The following is a 21,081-nucleotide window of genomic DNA, read 5'->3' as shown; positions in this document are numbered from 1 at the left end:
ATAAATATCATATGCAAGTCCCTCTTCTTTTCCCTAAACTTTTTCATTAATCTTCTTAAAAGATAAATAGCTTCTGTGGTAGATCTCCCAGGCATAAAACCAAATTGATTTTCTGAGATCTTCGTTTCTAACCTTAATCTTTGTTCAACTACTCTTTCCCATAGTTTCATCGTATGACTTATAAGTTTAATTCCACGATAGTTATTACAATTTTGAATATCTCCTTTATTTTTGTATATAGGTATTAAAGTGCTTTTCCTCCTTTCATCTGGCATTTTCTTAGTTTTTACAATTGTATTAAATAAATTAGTTAACCATATAATTCCGTTAGCACCCAAGCATTTCCAAACTTCAATTGGGATGTTATCTGGTCCCATAGCTTTCCCATTTTTCATCTTTTTTAGTGCAAACTTAACTTCGTTAACTCTAATTTTTCGAATAAATCTTATATTTTTAGTCTTTTCCTCATTTGACAATTCTAAATTTAAGCCTTCTATTTGGTTTTCATTAAACAACTTACTAAAGTAACTTCTCCATCTTTCTTTAATATCTTCGTCCTTAACCAAGACAATATCATCCTCACTTTTTATACATTTTACATTTCCTAAGTCCTTGTTCTTCCTTTCTCTAGCTTTAGCAAGTTTAAATATATCTCTTTCCCCTTCTTTTGTACCTAATCTATCATACAAACTATTAAATGATCTATATTTAGCTTCACTAACGGCCCTTTTTGCATCTTTTCTTGCCTCCTTATATTTTTCAAAGTTATCGTTATTTCTACATTTTTGCCACGTTTTATACCAAATTCTTTTTGTCTTTATGATTTTTTGTACATCTTTATCCCACCACCAACTTTCTTTGCTATTTGAGAATCTTCCCCTTGATTCGCCTAAAATCTCTTTTGCTATTTTTTTAATAGAGTTAGTTAATCTATTCCAAAGAGTATTTGAATCTATCCCATCTTCTAAGGTCCAATCCCCATCTTTGATCATTTTATCTTTAAATTTTATTATATTTTCTCCTTTTAGGTTCCACCATCTAGTTTTCCTACACTGGTTTATTTTATCTTTTTTCTTCCATTTTTTAATGCATATATCTAACACTAAGACTCTATGTTGTGTGGTTAAACTTTCACCTGGAATAACTTTACAATCCTTGCATGATACACGATCTACCCTCCTAGTTAAAAAAAAATCTATTTGACTTCTATTTTGTCCACTTTTAAAGGTTATTAAGTGTTCTTCTCTCTTCTTAAAGCAAGTATTCATTATACTAAAATCATATGACATAGCAAAGTCTAAGATCATCTCCCCAAACTCATTTTTGTCTCCATATCCATATCCTCTATGTATCCTTTCATAATTTTTATTGTCTCTTCCAACGTGTCCATTCAGATCTCCTCCTATAAATATTTTCTCAGTCCCTGGTATGCCTTGTATAATACTATCCATATCTTCCTAAAATTGTCTCTTAAGATTTTCTGCTAAGCCAACTTGAGGAGCATAAGCACTAATGATATTTATTATCTCTTGTCCTAATACCATTTTGATTTTTATAATTCTATCCCTTACTCTAATTACATCCACAACGCTATCTTTTAAGTTTTTGTCTATAATAATGCCTACTCCATTCTTATGTTTTTCTTTTCCAGTGTACCAAAGTTTAAAACCTGATTTACCGATTTCTCTAACTTTCTCCCCCACCCACTTAGTTTCTTGAAGGCAAATTATATTAATTCTTCTTCTAATCATTGTATCCACAATTTCCGTGCTTTTACCCGTAAGTGTCCCTATATTCCAAGTTGCTAATCTAATCCTAGTTTCATTAATGTGCCTATACCCGTAAGTGTCATTAATGTGCACATATATGAATTATAAAACATAAGCCAAACCCATTGAATTTACATACTCATTATGCATTTAGGCGCAAACACTCTAATCAATGGGTATACTCATCATCTTGGCACTTAATGTTTTCGATGAACACCTTTTATCTCGCATCCTCCCTCTAACAACAAGCATCTTACTTTTATGTGTTTTGACCTTCTTAAACACTTGTTGCTTTTAGAAAAGAAATTATCATACAATGCTTTAACGGATCTTGAAATAAAATTCATTATTAAAAATCTCAAAATGAAATTCCTCAACCAAATTTCTTGAGAGGTCATGACATAATTTTAGTTTCCAATATACATCAAATATTGGTGTGAGTATATGCATAAGTATAATTCATGCTACCAACTAAAAATGTAGATGGAATACCAAGGATGGTGATAAGCCTACCAAGGACAGTACATCCACCTCTTCTTCTCTGTACCTTCCACGCCCCGACTTCTCTCTGGCTCAAACTGCTCCTGTTCATAAGATCACCAACATTCTTCTGAATGGCGGCAACTTTCATGCTTTGTCACAGTCCCTTCGCTTATATCTTGGGGGCCGTGGCAAGGCTGAGTGGTTGTTAGGATTGGAGTTTCGCCCTGCTAATACTAATTCGGCTCACCAACAGTGGTCCATCGACGACTGTATCATCCTAGGTTGGATATTTGCTTCTATGGAAGACCGCCTCTACAAGATGTTCATGTTTCACGATACTGTTGATAGCCTTTGGTCTACCTTGACCAAAATGTTCGCCCACACAAGGTGTGAGGCTCGGATTTTTGAGCTTTATTGGGAGCTCCACCAAGCGACCCAGGCTTCTTTGGGTTTATCTGTGATTGACTTCTTCGACTATCTCCAGTCTCGGTGGGAGGAGTTCGCCCAGTATAAGCCTCTTTCTGAGTTTTCTACCAAGGCAGCAGCTATTAAGGCAAAGCGCCAGCATCGTCGACATTCCTATCAGTTCTTGATGGGTTTAAAACCTGAGTTTGAATTACTCTAGACTCAGATTTTGACTACATCCCCGGTGCCCTCTTTATACGAGGCATTTGCAATGATTGATGGTGATGATCAGTGACGACGTCTTCTCCCTGAATTTGCTTCTTCTAGTGTGCCTGAGTAGGTTGCCCTTGCAACCCCTACTAGTGCTAGGTCTGTTGACCATAAGACTCGATTGTGCCAGCACTGCCAACAAAATAATCACACCATTGAGTGTTGCTTCATTCCACCTTGAGTTGCAGGAGCGTTACTCCAAATAGGCCTCTCATGGTCATGGCCATGGCAAAGGTCAGGGACCTTCTAACATTGGAGTTGTTGTAGAATCTCTTCTTGTACCTCCGGCTTCTCTTACTTTTGCACCTGCTGTTGCTCCAGATTTCTCTTAGCTCCAGGCTCATCTTACTCAGCTTCAGTCTCGGATTAGCCTCCTTGCCTTTGCTGCACCGACTGCATCGTCCTCTATTGCCACCTTTGCTGCAGGTAACCCTACTGCCCTTTTAAGTAAGTCTGACACGCCCGGTGGCACACCCGTTTGGACACTAGACTAGTCTAGCACACCTGGTGGCACACCCGTTTGGATATTGGACTCAGGGGTGAACAACCATTTGACTTGTGAGGCATCTCATTTCATCCTCTATCCCTTCGTTTGTTCATATTGTCCGCATTGTCGATGGTACCTCTCGTTCCATTCATACCCAAGGTACTGCTTATTTATCCTCAATTCTATCTTTATTCCCTGTTTATTATGTTCCACAATTTTCCTATAACTTGTAATCTATTAGCTGTATTGCCAAACAATATAACTGTGTTGTGGTTTTCTTACCCAACTCTTGTTACTTGCAGGACCTGAGTTTGAGGAAGATTTTTGGCAAGGGCTTTGAAAGGGATGGGCTCTACTACTTTGGCGATCCGCCTTCCTGTCCTATATCCTCTTCTGGCTTTCAAGCATTTGTTTTGCCTTTTGATGTTTCCGCTGTTTTCTCTTTAAAAACCTTGGATTTGTGGCATACCTGTTTGGGACATGCAAATTTTAAATATTTGTGTTGGTTGTTTCCAGAATTTTATAAAGCTTGCAAGAATTTTAATTTTCAATGTGCTACTTGCGAATTATCTAAGCATGTTCGTTCATCTTATCTGTCTCATATGCACCATTCTCTTGCAGCTTTTGATATTGTTCATAGTGACGTTTGGGGTCCCTCCCCTGTCTCCTCACTCACTCAGCATCGATATTATGTCACTTTTATTGACGATTACTCCCGTTGTACCTAGGTCTACCTGATGATAAATAAATTCGAAGTTTTCACTCATTTTCAGGCTTTCCTACGAATGATTAAGACTCAATACAATACTGTGGTTCGTATCTTAAGGTTTGACAAAGGCCGTGAGTGCCTCAGTAATGAGTTTCGTGCTGGGTTGTGTCAACAGGGTATTCTCCAACAGCTGACTTGTCCCTACACTCCTGAACAGAATGGTGTGGCTAAATGCAAAAGTTGCCACATCATGTTTATTTTCCATTGTCTTCTTCGGGGAATGCAAATCCCCACGTCTTATTGACCTCGTGTCGTTCTCACTGCAGCCTATCTTCTCAATCGTACCCCGAGTCGTGCATTGCAGAATTCTGCTCCACTTCATCTTCTGCATCCTGACAGGTCCCTTTTCTCCTTTCTTCCTAGAGTGTTTGGATGCTCCTGCTTTGTTCATGACCGGAGTTCTTCTCGGACCAAGCTTGATGATAAGGCCATCTAGTGCATTTTATAGGGTATTCCTCTATGTCTAAGGGATATCGTTGTTATGATCCTGTTGGTCGGCACACTTATCACTCTCTCGATGTCACGTTCCATGAGTCTACCCCCTTCTACATTGACTCCTCTCCTTCCATATCTTTGCCAGTGTCATCTCCACTTCCTCGACCTGAGCTTATCTTTCTTCCATCTGTACCAGTGCCCTCTTCTTCGGTGTCGTTTCATCTTTTGAGCCTCCTACCTTTGCCCCCACTGGGTAGGACCATATCTCTCTCATTCCACAGGTTTACACTCACCGACCACGCCCTTTGGAGCCTCTGCTAGCATCTTCACCGAGCTTAGGTATGTCTCCTATAGTCCCTAATCCCCCTGCTCCCTCCTCACTGTATCCTTCTCGAATCCGTCGAGCTTCTAATAGACTTTCTTTAGCATGTTCTACTGACCACCCTATTTCCCAGTATCTTTCTTATCTAGTTATTTCCTGGAGTTATCAAGCCTTTTTGGGACAGGTTGATGCTATTATCATACCTTGCTTAGTTCATGAGGCCCTCCAGGACCCCAAATGGGTTGCAGCCATGCGTACTGAGATGGAAGCTCTACATCAGCAACATACTTGGGATCTTGTTCCTCTTCTTTCAAGTGCATGCACGGTGGGCTGTAAATGGGTGTTCACAGTTAAGCACCTTGCAGATGGTACTGTTGACAGGTATAAAGCCCTATGGCGAAACTTACTCTTGTGGTGAAACTTACTACTGTTTGCCTCCTAATCTCTTTGGCGGCTTCTTTCACTTGGCTTTTATATTAGCTTGATGTCAAGAATGCCTTCTTGAATGGTGATCTTATTGATACTATTACATGGATCCCCCTCCCCGTTTTTCTACTTAGGGGGAATATTCTAGAAAGGTGTGTAAATTGCGCGAGTCCTTATATGGGCTTAAGTAATCACCTCATGCATGGTTTAGAAGATTCAGTAATGTGATTCTCTCTATGGGATTTATTCAGTGCTAGTCAGACTACACTTGCTTTATTATGTGTCTCTACCATGGTCCTTGCACCATTATCTCTGTCTATGTGGATGATATTATTATTACAGGTAATGATTTGTCTGGAATTGCTCAGATTAGAAAGGACTTGGGGATACCTTTGACATCAAGGATTTGGGTCCCCTCAAGTATTTCTTGGGCATTGAGATAGCACGCTCCAGCAAGGGCATTTTCCTCTCTCAGCAGAAATATGCCCTAGATCTCCTTATGAACACTAGTATGTTGGGATGTTGGCCTACTTCTACGCCCTTGGATTCGAATATCTCCCTTTCTGTAGAGTCTGGTGATCTATTACAGACCCTTTGGTGTATCAGAGACTTGTTGGTCGCCTCATCTATTTGACCAACACTTGGCCTGATTTGGCCTATGCAGTGAGCTTAGTAAGTCAATTCATGCATTCTCCTTGAAAATATCCTACGGTATGTGAAGACTTCACCTGGACTAGGATTATTCTATTCATTTGGAATACAACCAAGGCGTGTCATGTTTACTAATGCTGACAATGCTGGGTCCAAGACTGACAGATGATCTACCTTAGGTATTTGTACTTTCAAGGGTGATCATCTCCTTTCTTGGAAGAGTAAAAAGCAAGAGGTGGTTTCACGTTTTTCTGCTAAGGCTGAGTGCCGTGCTATGGCACAAGGTACCTGTGAGATCCTATGGCTACGCTCTCTCCTATTTGAGATTGGTTTTCCTATGACAGACTCTTCTTTGTTGTTTTGTGACAACAATTCTGCTATAACTTTCTCTTCTGATTCAATTCTGAATGAGAGGACCAAGCATATTGTGGCAGATATTCACTTCATCAGGGAAAAAGTTCGTTCTGGGATTATCTCTCCCTGCTTTATCTCCTCCAAAGGCTAGGTTGTTGATGTCTTCACCAAGTTTGTTGGCCCATATTTATTACAGACTGCTATCTCCAAGCTTCGACTTATCAACAGCTTCGTTTCAGCTTGAGGGGGAGTATTGAACAGTGTATAGTTTTTTAGTTCCACATCAGATTGTTAGGATAACCTCACTCTCTTGTATAGCTATATATACATCTCAAAGTTGTAAGCTAAGTACACTAAGTGATATTCACTTCCTCTTGTATAGTTCTTTCTCTTTTACTCTCTTCTCTACCAAACTTGATTATTGAGTGGTGAGAGGGGCCAAGAGCCCTTTATATAGAAATTCATAAGCGAATCAATCCATCAAAGAGTCATAAAGATGCATATGATCTCTCCCTTCCTCCAAGTTGAATGTACATATTGATTAAATGTGATACATTCCCTAATGATACACTAGTTAAGGAGATTCATGACATTGGTCAACGCATCTCCATTATTTCAATGTATCTTGATTGGAAGACTTTTTATTAACCATCATATATACATGACTTTGGTCATTATATCTAACATACCAATAAATAAAGCACTTGACTTTGGTCAATGTACCTTCATATATATATATATATATATATATTAATTAGTAAAGATATAGCTTAATACTTAATTAATTATTTATATATAAGCATACACACTATGTGATCATGAAGATTACCCACACATATATTGTTGTAAAAATATGAGTATAGGATTGCATAGCGGAATAGGTAATTGCAGCAAACAATGAAGCACTAAGACACAATTCAAACACTCAGTATATCTGAAAACAACAAGAATCAAGACACAAATATACGTGGTTTGACAAAGTCTACATCCACGGGAGCAATCAACAAAGGTTTCACTATGAAAATGAAAGTTACACAATACAATGATACAATGATCTCACACACAACAAAATATGCCCAGAAGAACATATTTAACAACCCTTCGGAGGCTTCCCTCCTAGTACCCAACCGTGCCAACGTTCCAATTCAAAAATTGAAAATTTTCTCGCAGCCCCAAGAGCACTAGTCAACTAGACGGGTCCACTAGTCGACTAGTCTATTTTCTACTCTCGGTATTTCCATTCTCTGAGATTTTCTTGCTCTCGGTATCTCCACTTGTCGACTAGTGAGGCACACTAGTCGACTAGTGACTAATGCACAACACCAAAACTTCAACACATGCGTTTCTTCTTTTGTTTATGAGCCCCACAAAGTATAAGAGCCACAAACACAATAATCTCCGCCTTGGCGATTATACGCCCCTTAGGAGAACTTGAAAAAAACATATCTTATTGCTCCACCTTGACCTTAGAAAGTTTGGTTAGTTTTTTTTCCTTTCTAGCACTTGGAGACATGAAGTAAGTTCAAGCAATGCTTGAACTTATTAGTAGTGACTGACTTTGTCAAAATATTCGTTGCATTTTCAGACGTGTGAACCTTCTCAAATACAAGGTCACCTGAAGAAATCAACTCTCGAACCTTGTGGAACCTTACATCAATATGTTTGGTTCTAGCATGATACACTTGATTCTTTGCTAAGTAAATAGAACTCTAATTGTCACAACACAGCACAACACCATCTTGCTGTATATGCAGCTCTTTGACCAAACCGGTAAGATAAGGCTTCATTTGCAATTTTGGCAATTGCCATATATTCAGCTTTAGTTGTGGATAATGCCACTAGAGATTGAACCATGGATCTCCAACATATAGGTCCTTATACAAGGGTAAAGACATAACCCGTTGTAGACCTTCTGTCATCCATATCCCCTACATAATCAGCATCTACAAACCCCACAACTGATGGACTAACCTGTTGCTTGCCAAACATAATGTCATAACCTGATGTACCCCGTAAGTATCTAAATATCCATTTGACGGCTTCCAAATGCTGTCTACCTGGATTAGAAAGAAACTTACTCACCACACTCACTGCATGTACTAAGTCTGGCCTCGTATACACCATGACATACATTAAACTCTTCACGATGCTAGCATAGGGGACCTTTGATATATCTCGGATATCATCATCTGTACTTGGACAATTTGCAGTAGACAATTTAAAATGACTCGCTAAAGGTGTACATACCGGTTTTGCATTAGTCCTGCTAAACCTATTCAACACCTTTTCCACATAACCGCCCTGAGATAACCATAACCTCCTTGCAGTTCTGTTACGACGAATTTCCATCCCAAGTATCTTCTTGGTTGAACCAAGATCTTTCATGTCAAACTCTTTATGCAACAGTTAAATCTTTAGCAACTATCAACATGTCATTGACATACAACAACAAGAAAATAAGAGAACCATCATCAAGTTTGTTCACATACACGCAGCAATCATACATCTTTTGTAGCCAATCTTGATCATATAAGAATCAAATCTTTTATACCATTGCCTTGGAGACTGTTTCAACCTGTAAAGAGATTTCTTCAACTTGCAAACTAAGTTTTCTTTCTCTGGTTCACTAAATCCCTCCGGTTGTACCATGTAAATCTGTTCCTCCAAGTCACCATGAAGAAACGCCGTCTTCACATCCATTTGTTCCAAATGTAAATCATAGTGAGCTACCAACCCCAACACTATCCTGATAGAAGTGTGTCGGACCACAAGTGAAAAGATTTCATCATAGTCTATTCCCTTTTTTTGTGAGTACCTTTTTGCTACTAACCATACCTTGAATTTTTCTCCTTCCTTTTTTGAAATTGCTTCATTATTCCTATATACCCATTTGCAACCTATCGCCCTCTTCCCATTTGGAAGCTCCACCAACTCCCAAGTTTGGTTCTTATGCAATGATTCTATTTTCTCAATCATTGCACTCATCCACCTACCTTTCTCCTGGCCGTGCATTGCCTTTTGAAATGTAGTTGGATCATTGCAACTAATAAGGAAAGCATAAGACATTAACTCTTCAAATCCATACCTTGGTGGAGGTCTGATAGTGCGTCTGGATCTCCGTATAGGAACATTGTCGACTTGCTGGTTTCCCGAGTTAGAACTCCCTGCAACCAAAGGACCAAGATCATTGCCATTGCCCTAAGCTTCCAACTCCACCTGCACAATATGTTCATCTCTGCCTTAGTTTTCTTGCTCCTGTTCTGTTCATCACAATCTTAAGTACGCTTCACCATAACTTTCTCATCAAAGACTACATCTCTACTGATCACCACCTTGTTTGCCACTGGATCCCATAGCTTGAACCCCTTCACACCCTTTTGATATCCCAAAAAAATGTAACATCTAGACTTTGCGTCAAGCTTCGATCTCCCCTCACTAGGCACGTGGACATAGGCTGGACAACCGAATACTTTCAATTCGGAGTAGTCTACTGCATTTCCTGTCCATACCTCTTCTGCCATTTTACCCTCTAGTGATGCCCTCGATGATCTCTTTATCAAGAAACAAGTCATACTAACTGCCTCGACCCAGAAGCTTTTCGGTAGCCCTGCATTAAGCCTGAGACACTGAACTCTTTCAGTTAGAGTTCGGTTCATTCTTTTAGCCACACCATTTTGCTAAGGTGTCCGACAAACAGTAAAGTGTCTCTTAATGCCCTACTGCTCACAAAACTCCATGAACCTTAAATCAGCGTACTCGGTCTCATTGTTTGACCTTAGACATTTAATTCTCCTTCCTGTCTAGTTTTCCATTTTAGCTTTCCCCAACTTGAACCTGGTAAATGTATTAGACTTGTGCGCATGAAGTATACCCAGACTTCTTATGAGTAATCGTCAACAAAACTCACATGATAAACATGTCCACCTCTTGATGCTACTCTAATTGGGCCCCAAATATCGAAATGCACATAATCAAGAATACGTTTCGTCTTGTGTATAGTTGATTTGAACTTTGCCTTGTTTTGTTTTTGAAGAACACAAATCTTGCAAAAATTCAGCTTATATGTTATCATACCTTTCAAGAGTTTCCTCTTGTGAAGTTCTTTCATTCCATGTTTCCCCATATGCCCAAGACGCATATGCCACAAGGCGGTTACATCATATTCAACATCTATGGTTGCAGCTCCACCTACAACAGTAGTTCCCTGTAGTGTGTAAATATTCTCATCTAGCTTTTGCTCTTTCATCACCGTCAGATCACCTTTCCATACTTTCATAACCCCACCTTCGGACCTGTAATTGAAACCATTACAATGCAAGGTGCCAAGTGAAATAAGATTCTTCGATGTGTTTTACATTACTCAAGGTTCTCACAGGACCATCAAACATTTTTATTTTAACATTTCATTTGCCAATGATCTTACAAGAAATATCATTACCCATAAGGACTAAACCTGAATTTACCAACTTGTAAGTGCTGAACCACTCCTTGTTTGGAGTCATATGGTAAGACCGTACCGAGTCAAGTATCCATGAGTCCGTTAGGTGATCCGACCCTGACAAAACTAAAAGTACATCACCATCACTGCAAACTGAATTTTCTTCGTGAACTACATTCGCAGATTTTGAAGTCCCTTCATGCTTTTTAGCATTTCTTTTCTTCCAATTCGGACACTCCGGTTTCACATGCTCCCTTTTGCTGCACTTATAATACTGAATATCCTTTTTCTTCTTGGATTGAGTACGAGATTTTTGATTCAATCCATGTTTGGATTTTCCTTTCCCACGCTCATAGTTACCTTTCACCACAAGTCATTTTCCTTCATCACATATTTTCAGCCTTTGATGAAAATTTAGCAAGACACTTGTCACCTCTTCTAAATTAAGAGTCTTTTTTCCTCATGTAAAAGTGGTAACTAAATTTTCATAAGTATAAGTTGTAGGCAAGGAATTTAGTAACATCAAAGCCTTATCATCTTCATCAAACTTAACATCAACACACATTAAATCACTTATGATTTGATTAAATGCATTTATGTGTTGATTTACATTACGTTCGATCCTTCAACCATCTTAAGCCAATAAAGGCGTTGCTTGAGAAATAGTTTATTAGAAAGTGATTTGGATGTACTGGCTTTCTAACTTTTTCCACACAGCTGCTGGAGAATCCTCCTCCATCACATGATAGAGCATTTCGTCAACCAAACACAAATGTATTGTGGAAACGGACTTTGCCTCCAATTCTTTCCAAGTTGTCTCATTTATATTTTCCGGTTGACACCATAAAAAAGTGTTGAAATCCCGAGTATCATTGGGTATATTGAGTAAATTAGGAGAGTAGGTAAATATAGAAGATTGTATATTATTGAGGGTGATTCTGTAGGGAGATTGTTTCCATATTTAGAACCTTCGATTGTATTATATATTGTAAATTCAGATGTACAAAATATTGAATTCTAGAAATATAGAAATTACATTCTGTTTTCTTGGTATTAGAGCTAGGGTTTCTAAACCTTAGTTAGCAATAGCCGACGGAGCCGTCAGCAGCAGAGGGTCGAGCTCCTCTGAAACGCTTGACGGCAACTTTAAAGCCACCTCCATCATGGGTTTCTCAGGATGGGAAGACCCCACCGAACTTCTTGGGCCCTCACCGCCGGGGATCGACAACCCTAGATGTAGTGACGAAGAGGAATCCATGGAGGAGGCTTTTTGTTCTCTGCTCCAACAATCCTACGAGTATTCAAGTCCTCAAGAAGAGCATCTCCGCCGCCTCCCATTCGTCGGAAAATCAGAAGATAATATCATCGTCGATTCATCGGGCTTTGGCGGGATTCCTGTGGAGTCCACTAGAATCCTGATGGTTTCTGCGCCAGATAGTTTAAAGGACGAAGACACGGCTCGCGACGACTTCCATACCCCTCTTGAAGAGTCCTTGGTTCACCTCGGTAGCTCTGATGCGCAAAGACGTGTGGCCGTTGATCATCATGCCAATAAGGTTATTGACGGTGCTCACGATGGTGATTCTGCAACTACGGGCAGTAATGGGGCGGTTGATTTGGCGAAGGACTCGGATTTTGGGTCCTTAGAAAATTACAGTTTTTTTATGGGAGTCTCAGCGAAAAGCTCATCTTTCGAAGGAGCGTCTTTTTTCAAAACCCTAACTTTCTTCCATCAAGACTCAGACCCTTCACTGAACCGACACCATCGATCCTTTCTTCGGGTTCTTTATCCCAAAGAGGTAATTTTTTGCAAGCCTTAAATATAACCTCTAGATCCAAAATTCCTTGAATAATTGATTATCGTGCTTCTGACCACATGATTGATGTCTATCATCTTTTTTCATCATATTCACCCCGTGCTGGAAATTTGAAAGTTAAAATTGCAGATGGATCACTCTTGTTTGTCGCAGGCATAGGAAATATCCAACTCTCCGACTCCATCACACTAGAGTCCGTTCTTTATGCTCCTAATTTATCCTGCAACTTACTATCCATTAGCCAGTTGACTAAAAATTCCAATTGTTATGCTAAATTTCTTCCCTCTCATTTTGTTTTTCAGGACCTATCATCGGGGAAGGCGATTGGCAGTGCTAAAGAGAGTAAGGGACTCTACTACTTTGAGGAGGCTAATGTGAGTGGACAATGTAAAACTACTATTTGTGTTTCTACATCTGTTTCTAGTGATGGTGAAATTTTGTTATGACATTTTAGGATAGGTCATCCAAATTTTCAATATCTAAGAAGTTTATTTCCTTCCATTTTTTCAAATAAAATGTCTTTTGAATTTTAGTGTGAGATTTGTGAACTTGCAAAATACCAGCGTAATTCCTTTCCAAAATCCACATACAAACCATCCAGACCCTTTACTATGATTTACAGTGATTTATGGGGGCCCTCACACTCTTTTAATCGCACTCACACAAAATGGTTTGTTACTTTTATTGATGATTATACTCGTATTTGTTGGGTTTACTTGTTTGAAAGATAAATCTGAAGTCGGTTCTATTTTCGTCAGTTTCCACTCCATGATTCAAACACAATTCCAAACTCACATCCAAATTTTGCGTATTGATAATGGTGTGAAGTATTTCAATGCTATCTTAGGACATTATCTTCAAGAAAATAGAATTGTTCATTAAAGTTTGTCTGTGGATACCCCTTAACAAAATGGGGTTGCTGAACGTAAAAACAGACATATACTTGAAGTAGCTCGGGCATTGAGGTTCACTACAAATATGAAAAACTATTTTTGGGGTGATGCCATTTTAACAGCTACATATCTCATTAATTGAATGCCGAGTCGAGTCCTTTCTTTTACCACTCCTCTCCAAATATTCCAGGAATATTTCCCCAACTCTCGTCTCCACTCTAATCTCGCTTTGAAAATCTTTGGTTGTACTGCATTTTTTCATGTTCATGCTCACAATCGGGATAAATTGGAACCTCGTGCCATTAAATGCGTCTTTATTGGTTACTTTCCTACTCAGAAAGGCTACAAATGTTATGACCCTGTCTCCAAAAGAATGTTTCTTAGCCTTGATGCCATTTTCTTTGAAACCACTTCTTATTTCCAAAAGCCCTCTCTTCAGAGGGAGACATGGAGTGAAGATCGGTTCTTTGATTTCTCTACTACTGAATCTGTGCCCTCTACTGAGTCTCCCATTACATCATTCCCTGACCCATCTACTGAGTCTCCCATTGCATCATTTCCTAACCCGTCATAGGCAAATGATCACTTAAACTCAGGAAGAGATGAAGAAAAACAAACTAATAAGGAGATGATACAGTGGAGATGGATAGGTTAAAGAAAGTCCTAGCTGCTGAGCTTTAAGTTAAAGACTTGGGACAAATGCGGTACTTCCTGGGAATGGAAATTGTTAGATGAAAAAAAGGTATCAGTGTCTCTCAACGAAAGTATATCCTTGATCTCCTAACCAAAACTGGCATGCTTGGTTGCAAACCTAGTGAAACTCCGATTGAAACCGTGAAAAGGGTCGAAGAATGTGGAATATCAGTTGAAAAAGAAAGGTATCAGAGATTGGTTGGTAAACTAATCTACCTATCGCATACCAGACCTGACATTGCATTTGCGGTAAGTGTGGTAAGCCAACACATGCATTTACTGAAAAAAACTCACCTAGATGTTGTGTATAAGATCCTCAGGTATCTCAAGGGTTCTCCGAGTAAAGGACTTTTCTTCAAGAAATGTGAAAGCAAGGAAGTAGAGATTTTCACCGATGCAGATTGGGTAGGATCAGCGGAAGACAGAAGGTCTACCACTGGATATTGCACCTTTGTATGGGGAAATTTGGTAACTTGGAGGAGCAAAAAACAGAATGTAGTGGCTCGAAGCAGCGCTGAAGCTGAATTCAAGGTAGTTGCACAAGGAATATATGAAGGACTATGGTTATGGAAACTCTTGGAAGAATTACAAATTTTGGTGAAATTCCTAGTCAAACTCTATTGTGACAACAAAGTAGCCATCAGTATCTCTCTCAATCCAGTTCAACATGACAGGACTAAGCATGTGGAAGTGAATCGACATTTTATCAAAGAGAAGGTTGAAGAAGGAACCATCTGTATGACTTATGTACCTACCAAGGAACAAACTGCAAACATCTTCACTAAAGGGTTATCACTGCAGAACTTTGATGATTTCATTGGCAAGTTGGATATGATCAATATCTATGATCCAACTTAAGGGGAAGTGTTGAAATCCCGAGTATCATTGGGTATATTGAGTAAATTAGGAGAGTAGGTAAATATAGAAGATTGTATATTATTGAGAGTGATTCTGTAGGGAGATTGTTTCCATATTTAGAACCTTTGATTGTATTATATATTGTAAATTGGGATGTACAAAATATTGAATTCAAGAAATACAGAAATTAAATTATGTTTTCACAAAGCCTTCACCATCCCTTGCTACACAAGTAAATCCTTCACTCTCCTCTGCCACAAACCGAAATTTTTGATTCCATCAAATTTGACGACGTCAAACCTTGCAGAAGAACCCAAAGCCATGACAACAATGCTCTAATACCAATTTTTGTAAAAATATGAGTATAGGATTGCACAGCGGAATATGTAATTGCAGCAAACAATGAAGCCTGATGACACAATTCAAACACTCAATATATCTGAAAACAACAAAAATCAACACACAAATATATGTGGTTCGGCAAAGGTTTCACTATGAAAATGAAAGTTACACAATACAATGATACAATGATCTCACACACAACAAAATATGCCCAGAAGAACATATTTAACAACCCTTCGGAGGCTTCCCTCCTAGTACCCAACCGTTCCAACGTTCCAATTCAAAAATTGAAAATTTTCTCGCAGCCCCGAGAGTACTAGTCGACTAGAGGGGTCCACTAGTCGACTAGAATGGTCCACTAGTCAACTAGTCTATTTTCTGCTCTCGGTTTTTCCATTCTCTGAGATTTTCTTGCTCTCGGTATCTCCACTCGTCGATTAGTGAGGCACACTAGTCAACTAGTGACTGCTGCACAGCACCAAAATTTCAACACATGCTTTTCTTCTTTTGTTTATGAGCCCCACCAAGTATAAGAGCCACAAACACAACGTATATATATATATATAAATTTCTAACATAAATTTATGTGCTTTAGCTTTTCATCAACCTTGTCACTTTGTTGGGAAGAAAAAAAATGTTTTACAAATATTGTATGAAGATTTGGATGCATAACATTCACACATCTGAGGTCATGCTGCACTGGGTAAGAATTCTGTTTCCTGTTCTGATTTTTGATATTTTGTGAAATGGGAACAGAAAACACATTGGGTAAGTTTGTGTTTTACCTTCTTGTGGAAATTGCTTGTGTCTCAACTCTTTGCTGCAGCTTAACTTTGAGGAATCCAACCATGCCTGCTATTGTTATGTGCAGAAAACTGAAAAAACCTACCCATATGTCAGACCCAACCAATCCACTGGAAATTGGCACTTTCTAAAAATTGGGTTGGCAGCAGTTAAAAATTTGTAAAACCTATTTTCAGTTGGCAGCAGTTAAAAATTTGTAAAACCTACCGAATTAGTTTGGTTGGGAGGATCGACTGATAAAACCAGATTTCAATCCAACAGCTGAAAATTCTAACTGAAGCTGCAAATCAAAATGCCTTTCCCCAATTCTCATTTATTGATTCCTATTTGAGCCCATCATCACAAACTAAGCCTTTTATTTGCTGAGAATTGTAGAGGACCGGGGCCCTCCTAAACTCCCCAATGTGTGTGAGAGAGAAACCCAGGGTTATGACAAATCATCAGTGAATTCACGGCGCCTGCTTGCTATCTTGCTTCTCTCTCTCAATTTCTCAATCTGATGGATTTCTTTCTTTCATGTCAAATTCTCAAATTCTTGAATTAATTGTACTTGATCAAACCTTGTTGGTCATCCATGGCAAATTTAACTCTCTCTCTCTCTCCCACCACCACTTTAAAGCTTCATCATTGGTTCCATATCTTCTCTTCAAAAAGCTGAATGATCAAAATGACACAAGCACTGATAGCTGATCGACAACTACAACTGTTGATGAAATCACAACTTGCTGGCCTCGACACCTGAACACTGTTTTTGTACATAAAATATGGATAAATGCAGATTTCCTAGCTTTAATGCAAGAGCAGTGGCTACTTCTTGCAGGTGCAGATAATGTGCCAAGGCCAGGCCTTGCTTCCAACACAACAGCTGCATAACTTGGTTGACTTGTGGGTATCGACAGTGCCAACCTCTAAAAGAGTTCAAGCATCCGCAGGCTCATCTGCTAAAGACTTTGTCATGGTCCTGTCATACCGTAGAAGGGTCCAAGCCTCATAAAAATTGTCCCCTTCAGTTCAAGAATCGAGTATTGCTCTTCAGATCATATAGACCATCTGATGATAAATCTGTATTGTTGTGGCATTCTTGAAACTTCTTTTTGTGTTCTTTTTCTTTCTAATTTCCTCTCTTCAGACAAATGCATGGATCTAGCCTATAATTTTTTTTTTTTTTTTTTTTTTCAAAAATATTCAATGTTATACTCTTAAATTTTTTCACTACTATCATCTTGTAATGCACAATCAGAGATCCTTGCTTACCAGCAGCATGTTTAAAAGGGGTGAGGGTGGGGAGAGGGGGAGGGAGGCTGATGTCTTTCCAGTTTGTAATATATATATATATTATCAAGTTATTAGTGTATGAAATTCATAGATTCATAAATTTAGAAAATTAATTTCTTAATGTCCATTTTGATTTTTATTTGACAAATAGAAAGGAAAGAACAATAAGAAGGAAATTTATTTTTTTTATTGTATTTTTCTCTCCATTTCAAATACTCTTGGAATTAAAATTTATTCTGTTTAAAAACTTTTTAAAAAAAAAATTGAATGTTAATTGTGTATAAATCAAGTTTTTGTTCAATTTAGTATATTTTTATTTACTTATTTTCATTTTTTCGGATAATTAAATATATATATATATATAAAAATTGGATTTTTACATATTTTTTTTTCTTTTCTTAATATTTTCTAAGTTTGAAAATGAGGCTTAAGTGTACTGAACATGCACATGTATCTATTTATTTCAAATACATGTTATATCTATTAAGTTCTATAGAGGGTCATATGTACTTACAAATAAATAATTTGGAATTAGCACTTCACAACATTCTCATCTAACCTAAATCTTCACACGAGTCCTAAAGACTTTTAGTATGAAAGAAGTATACTTATTTTGTGGAGCTATAAATTCTTTTATTTGTGCAAAATTGATAAATCATACAATTCAATCAGGTTGTTTTGCCACATCAAGGGCTAAGCCTTAAACAAGCTTGCTTAGGGTATGTTTGGTGTCTTTGTTATTTTTTATTTTCTGTTTTTGTTTTTTCATAGTGAAAAAAGTAGATTATAAAAAAACATTTATTTCTGTTGACAGTTTTTTGTTTCTGTTTTTGGTTTCAGTTGTTTGTCAAAAAATTGAAAATCGAATTTTATGGTTTTCAGTTATTTTGACAATTTGCTATCAGAAATTTTAATATCCAAAAATAATTTTTTAAGATTAAATTATTCATTTTATATAATTTTAAATTAAAATTAAAATTAAAATTAAATGATAATATGAATTTAAATATAATTAAAAGAAAAATATACATAAATTTCAAAAAACTAATTAAGCCAATTAAAAATATTTTTACTATTTTTCAATTGTCATGTCCAATAAAATTTTTATTGTAAAGTAAAACAATTAAGTAAAATAATTATAATATATTTTTTATTTTTATTATAGTATTTTTTAAATTGTGTATTATTTTTAATTTGTTATTTTAATCATTTTTATAGTATTTTGATTTAAAGATGAAAATGAGAAATTTTTAATTAGATTTTTAATTTGTATTAGTTTTGTAAATGTTAATCAAACAAGTTGTTGGTTTATAGTTTATAGTTTTTATTTCTAGTTTTTGATTTTCATTTCTAGTTTTAGTATCTCTAATTTTTTACAGTGATACCAAACGATCCCTTAGATATAAAACCAAGGCTGCTCTTTTTCTTTATTCCTTGCTTTCTTTATTATTATTATTATTACTTTTTTTTTAGGAAAGTAAAGATTGAGTAGCAAACAAAATAAGGTCTATTATCCCCTCCCGCTTCCATATTTTTGTTTGCAAAAGTCCCTCAATGCTACATAAGCTTGCTTGGATCAATGATAAGGTTACTCCTTTGTAACTAATTGATAAGGTTGCTCCTTTGTGACTAATTGATCACAATCTTGACTCTAAGGAAATAGTCTTTCTATATAAAAGTAGGGGTAATGTTGCATACACTAGAACAATCCTCTCTGTGCCCTCACAAAGTGAGAAGCTTTGTGGCTCGAACACACCCCTCTATGTTCCTCAAGGCTACATCCATACTACAAATGGACACTAGCATTTTAATGGTTAATTGTATAGATTGGTAAGCAAGATATGACTACCTTAAGCAATTAAGCAACATTGTTTTCTCTTTGTAAACCATTTGACTTTGTAATACTATTTAATTTAATAAAGAAGATTTTTTTTTTTTGCCTTTAATCTACAAAATTTGGTAGGGATTCCAAAGCATTTGCCTAGATCATGAAACTTATGGATATTTGATCTTCTCCCTAGGATTCTATTCAATGTCATTGGAGTATTGCAACTAAATTGGAAAGTTGATTTATCAAAGTTAAGTTGTAGATGAATGGATCTTTTTAAGGAGATTGAGGATGAGATTGTTAAAATATGATGTGGTTATTGGTGGTGTTTCAAATTATGAATAGTTTTGTCAACTTAAATTTCAAGTTTGTGGTAGTAGTTTTTAGTGTTATCATTTTACAATTAACATTTTTTTTATAAAAAAAAATTGCAACAATAATTTTTCTCCTTTAGGGTTAAGTTTGAAAGGTTGCACATTTTATTTTCATTATTAACTAGGGGCTAGGGGTTAATGTTGTACCGGACATCCCACTTGTATCAAATACCAATACTACAACTAATGCTATTAAATATATAAAAATTAAAACAACGTAGAAACTAATAATAAAAGACACTAAAAAGAATAAGATAAGAATTTAACGAGATTCGGTACAAAATTACCTACGTCATCTGGCGCCGATGATCAATCCACTTCTTCCAGAAAAATTACAACTTGGGCAATTTTCAAATTACCAATAGTAATAAGAAATACCTTAGAGTACAAATACTATTTGTAACTCTTTCAGATTTTGGCGTCATTTACAAATAAAGCGGGGAGCTCTTTATATAGTTTCAACCTCAAGTTCAAAAAACATTTTCCACCAAATGTGAGACAAACAAAAAACTTCAAAACAACTTTCCCACCAAATGTGGGATAAACAAAAACCAACAAATATCCACATTGACGATAAATTTAACAAATTTTTCAATCACCAACATTCTCTAGAGTTCCACATCATCGGCGCATTCCAAAAATATTTAAACTTGCAGGATATTGATCAAGTCCAAACAATGTTTGAACTTGATTGCAGGATATATGTGGGATTTACAGCTGTAGTAATATTCTGAAGAAGTATCTTACCTCAATCAATAATATCCCGCATAAAATGAAACCGAACGTCGATGTGCTTCGTTCGTGCATGGTAGACTTGATTTTTTGCCAAATGAATAGCACTCTGGCTATCATAGAACACAACAATGTGTTTCTAAATAACTCCCAAATTTTTAAGTAAACCCTGCAACCAAATGTATTCCTTAACAGCCTCTAAAGCTGTCATGTACTCTGCTTCTATTGTAGACAAGGCAATGGTAGACTGTAAGGTAGATCTCCAACTCATTGGACCATTAGCAAATGTAAAAACATATCCAGTAGTTGATCAACGTTTATCCAGATCACCTGCAAAATTAGAATCCGCATATCCAACAACATCATGATCAATAATATTATTTTTCTCAAATACTATACCAACATCAATCGTATTCATAATATATCTCAAAATCCATTTCACAGCTTGCCAATGTCCTTTAGCCGGATCATGTATATACCTGCTCACCATACTAACAGGTTGCGAAATATCAGGTCTAGTACAACTCATTGCATACATCAGACTACCAATAGCACTTGCATAAGAAACCTGTGACATATACTTACGTTCCTCATTTGATTTAGAAGATAAAGTTGCACTAAGTTTGAAGTGAGGAGCAAGAGGAGTGCTGACTTGT

The 21,081-nt window shown here is 37.1% G+C and overlaps 1 protein-coding gene across 6 annotated transcripts in view; it reads left to right on the top strand.

Moving 5' to 3' along the window:
- The window catches only part of LOC131152632 (E3 ubiquitin protein ligase DRIP2-like), a 65,880-nt gene extending 48,408 nt beyond the window's left edge, over positions 1-17,472 (top strand). For 2 of the 6 annotated variants that reach the window (XM_058104383.1, XM_058104388.1), the window contains 2 exons: positions 12,929-13,000; positions 17,037-17,472. In XM_058104383.1, coding sequence (XP_057960366.1) covers positions 12,929-13,000; positions 17,037-17,210 — 246 coding nt within the window. In that variant the 3' untranslated portion in view covers positions 17,211-17,472. Of the gene's footprint in view, positions 1-12,928; positions 13,001-17,020 lie in introns of all 6 variants that reach the window. The other 4 variants (XM_058104386.1, XR_009136068.1, XM_058104384.1 and 1 more) reach the window with 4 other exon arrangements.
- The last annotated feature ends 3,609 nt before the right edge of the window (positions 17,473-21,081 follow it).

The sequence above is a fragment of the Malania oleifera genome, chromosome 4, assembly GCF_029873635.1.
Source record: "Malania oleifera isolate guangnan ecotype guangnan chromosome 4, ASM2987363v1, whole genome shotgun sequence".
NCBI classification, from domain to species: Eukaryota; Viridiplantae; Streptophyta; class Magnoliopsida; order Santalales; family Ximeniaceae; genus Malania; species Malania oleifera.
This window is presented reverse-complemented; position numbering and strand designations above follow the sequence as displayed.